A 4,497-nucleotide genomic window follows, 5' to 3' on the forward strand; every position below is an offset into this window, starting at 1 on the left:
TGGTGGTGGTGGTGGTGGTGGTGGTGGTGGTGGTGGTGGTGGTGGTGGTGGTGGTGGTGGTGGTGGTGGTGGTGGCTCCTAGGGACAAAAAGTTTGATAAAAACCCTAATCATGGCAAGCTTCTGCCTACTTGGCAAAAGACTACACATGTACCTTGAAATAGTAAGTATTGGAGTTGTTTGATTCTTACTTATCCAACCGTACGAACGTGATTAGCAACCCTAAAAATACCCAGGCATCGATCTCCTCTACCTTATCAAATTGTTGAAGACGATCAGAATAGGAAGCACACCTATTCCAGTGGAAAAATTAGAAGTTATTTGATGTGAATTGGTGTTTTTGACACCTCCAGCTCAGCATCTGCCACTTGGGTGTCACCTCCATTCCGTCGCATTTGCAAAGTTCAAAGGTGCCTCTCATTGCGCGTTCGTCGGTTTGCTGGGACCTCATTTCGCCAAACAATTTGTTCATTAAGCCATCAGGTCATCCCGGGTGCATTCTATACAGCATTACATCTGAACAAACCAGAATTTCACATCATCAGTAACCACAGAAGGAAACGTGTTCCATCCAATGCCCTTAATGAACAAAAAACTAGGAAAATATGCATGAATGGTTGAGATGTAGGGGATTATCAAGAAGAATGATGGAAGGGAAGATAATGTAGAAGCAAAAAGTTTCACCACTTCATACAGGCATTGCTGCCGAAAAATTGCAAAGAAAAATGAATAGCAGAAAGATAAGCCGCTTGTCAGATCATTTATAAACAAAAACAGAGCTTTTGATTTAAACATTTCTGAGGCAGGATGCTATCGTGGTGTTGCTACATGCAATTCTAAGTGATAGATGCGTTTAACAAGATTGTGGAGCAACATAGCTGGTGGACGCATGGATAGAATGGCGTGCGCTGATGACACCGAAGACGTGAAACTCGTGAACACTCTGCACGCTTATCTTCAAGCCCAGCACGGTGCGACAGGTAATGGTAGGTCTCAACAACAAAACCTTTGAATTTGGTATTTGAATAGCCTAAGATGTACCCGTACGTACATACGTCAGTGACGACTCCGGCCATGATGGGTCTCCTGTCCATAACACAGCAATCATTCCACCGAGTATATAATTCTTCTCCCCTCGTCGACTCAACTTACCTGTCATTAAATTGGGCCAAGAATGAATCTTTCCGCAGGAACAGCAGACGCAGCCATGGGGGTGGGGGGCATTTGAGATTTCAAAAAGTTGACCCACGTCAGGCAGCTTAGAATGCTTCAACCGCAATAACAAAACGCGTTTTGTCGAAGCTATTTTCTGGGCATTAGTTAAACGCTGTAAGTACCTAAATGACTCTCGTACATCATCGTAAATTGTTAAAGCGCGAAAAGTACATTTTTTAATGCCAAGAAGGGGGTATTAGACCAAGAGTGGTTCCACATTTACTCAGATCAGTATCGATATCATTCGAAATTAATAAAAAGCTTTGTTTATCGCTAGAATTCTCGGGTCCACATCCGATTACGGGCAGTATAGGAGAGGGAATAAAACTCCAATACCTGAATATTTAAATACTACTGCTGATAAAAGACCAAAACACAAGTAGCAATGATCCCGGTGGCATTCAGACATATTAACACTCGATCGGCTATTAGTCCCGATTCATCTGATAAAATTGCTGAAGGAAGACTCAACCACAAATTGACTATCATCAAAGTAAACAGCATTTTTTATCAGTAGAAGGATGACACCAAGTCAGCGGAATTTCTGAAGAAAGTGGGAAAGTGTACGAGTGAGAGAAGTGATAGCGAAAACCGCACTAAAAGGAGCCACTGGCCACATGCCCCTACGCTAGCCAAATAAGAAGCACGCATTCAGCATGTCTACAGTTCTTGACCAACAGTGGAATATGGAAGAAGGTGCAAGGCTCAGCAATACACAGAGATAAATTAAATGAGAAAAGATGGAGGGGCGAGATTTAAAACTTAATCAACAATAAGGGCATTTGGAGTGTCCAAGGCTTAGAAAAAGTGCTGCTATGCACCGCTAGTCGGACTGACAACCATCCATCTTTCACTTCCGCGGAGTTGGCTATAACTATCTTTCAACCAATCCACCCAGCTATCGGTGATGATGTCTCAAATCGTTAGGCACGCAAAACAGTACCCATTTCACCCACAAAAGATAACTCGTTTGAGTAGAGTGGATGTAGGAAGTGTGATGACGAGTGAATTTTGCATCACAACACCAAACGGCGAAAAGGATGGATCCAATTTTCTCACCGTAAAAAAAAATTCCAGGCACGCGATAAGGTGAGACCCATTGTAATGCTCTAGATGCTTGTTTAACTCTCGATTTTGATAACAGGCCACTTGAGGGGCTCCACAATTGTACTTCCACCGGGCGGCTTGGTCTTCGGGCCAAGCCAGTAACTCCAAGTCCTGCTGTGCGTCAAAAATACATATTCCGCCTTCAAGAAAATCTCGGAGCGCTGCATTGGTGACAGGAGAAAGTGAACCGGGTCTTGAAGGAAAATCACTCAAATTTCAACTTCTGGGTGATAAATCTTACCGGGACGGAAGGAGTGCATATACTGAGGATGGAAGAATTAGCGAAGACCCCTAGCAGGGAAGTTACTAATAATAGAAGCGAAACTTGCCGTTAACCATCTGCAATGTTCGCTACAGAACTGCCCACTTTATTCTTATGAAGATATGAATTATGCGAAAATGTGATACCCCCCCTCCATTTCTCTACTATCCAGAGCATCCCTTCGCCTCAAATACAATTCCCATACAAGTCGAAGCTTCAGATCCAGCAGAACTGCTAAGAGGGATCAGTGACATTGCGGTCAAGCATCTTCTCAGTTGCATGGGAATTCGATGACAGGAACGGCCGACGTGTGAATGTTTTTCTTACAGCACCAACTAAGTTGTGGCGACCAACGCGGGAAATTGACCAAGGAGCGCGTCGGGGGCGACGCTCAAAAGAGGAAAGGGACAATGTCATAAATTAATTGTGTAACTCCCAGTTTCGGTAACAGGCCACCCGGGGACTCCGCGATTGTAATTGCGGCGAGTGGCCTGGGGTCCAGGCCACGCCGACTGTCTCCAAGCTTTTCGGTGCGTCGACAATACATATTCCACCCGAGTATTATGTCTTCTTTCGACTTTGGGAGAGTCATGGGGGGGGGGGGGGGTTCACAATTTTAACAGGCCATTTGTTTGCGTCATCCACTGGATAAAAACAAAGGAATCCTCAGGTCAAGGCAGTGAGGTGGGATTCGGTCAGTAAGCGATTTGAACCCTGGCAGGGATTTAAAAACTAAAAATTATTTGTACAACACGAAGACAAAGCATTCTATATCAAACTATATCAGCTACAAATAACAGTTGTTAAGCCAAATCAGCACAACATTGATAAACTTTAACTACACTGTCACGGTACAGCCAATTCGTACGTGATTTCAAATGAATATATCCGGTTTCGCTACATCCTTCCCTAATTGCTCATCATAAAACATCGCTTTCCACTCAACCGACATGTTCTACTTCACTGTGTTGGACTCAAACTGTGACAAAACTGACAGAATAACATCCCGCGCTCCAACTTCAAACAAATTGAAAGATGACAGTGACACGCCTTTTCAATATCACAGTAAGCAAGGCAAAAGTGATCACTCACAAGTCTCACGTGCCTGTAACCAACACCGGTATAGGTGGATCCACAAACCGAAGTCCATCATGCACATTCAAAAACACACACTTACACACATGATCAACCATAGGCGCAACAACCACCAACACAGATTTCATCAAGAAAGCACTTCTGTATTGTTCATTGTGTAATTCCTTGCCATAAGGCAACTAAACAGTCGATAAAATTCAAGCCTGCGACTAACTTTCGCAATAATTGTCAAAGAAACGCAGAAAGCTCCCCATAATATTCTCTTTGCTATCTTAACCAATTGCAAGCCTATTCCCAATTCTGAATGTATCCAATGTTTTGTATTTACAAGCCTCCAATGTCTGGAACAGCCTCCGTCGCTACTTCACTGTCGCTCCTCTTCCCCATGTCGTTGTGGAACTGACTACAGTCAGAAAAGATAAAAGTCATAACTTGAAGCTCGGAGTAGCATTAGGGGAATGCATGGAATAAGGAACAGAAGGAGAAAGAGGAAGAGGCAGCATCTCCCTCCTGCCCTCTAAGCTGAAAGTGCCTGTCTTTTCACGGATAAGTTGAATTTTGCACGCAATTTTAACCCTCACAATAAACTACCAGGTACAGCAAAAGTGGTGGACATCAACGACTAGCAGAAAGCGACTTTATTATTTGTAAGCAGTAGATAAAAATAATTGAAAGCACACACAAGTCGACCGACATTGCTTTCGCATCAGCGTTGAATAAACAGCCCACGCCCAACCAACTTCTCCTGATACTTTTTTTTAATGCTAAAACGGCAGTATTCTCAAGTGCCAACGAGGCAGCTTCAAGTCCCACAGACTT

At 43.6% G+C, this 4,497-nt stretch overlaps 1 protein-coding gene across 1 annotated transcript in view; it reads left to right on the forward strand. All coding sequences in view use genetic code 11, as the record gives it.

Moving 5' to 3' along the window:
• Positions 1–2,877, forward strand: part of EGR_09128 (hypothetical protein) — a gene marked incomplete at both ends in the record, with an annotated part of 3,070 nt that extends 193 nt beyond the window's left edge. The window contains one exon of the mRNA XM_024498377.1: positions 2,756–2,877. Within this exon, the coding sequence (XP_024347199.1) occupies positions 2,756–2,877 (122 nt within the window). The remainder of the gene's footprint in view (positions 1–2,755) is intronic.
• Between the last annotated feature and the right edge of the window lie 1,620 nt (positions 2,878–4,497).

This window comes from Echinococcus granulosus, assembly GCF_000524195.1.
Source record: "Echinococcus granulosus chromosome Unknown EG_S00133, whole genome shotgun sequence".
In the NCBI taxonomy this organism is placed as follows: Eukaryota; Metazoa; Platyhelminthes; class Cestoda; order Cyclophyllidea; family Taeniidae; genus Echinococcus; species Echinococcus granulosus.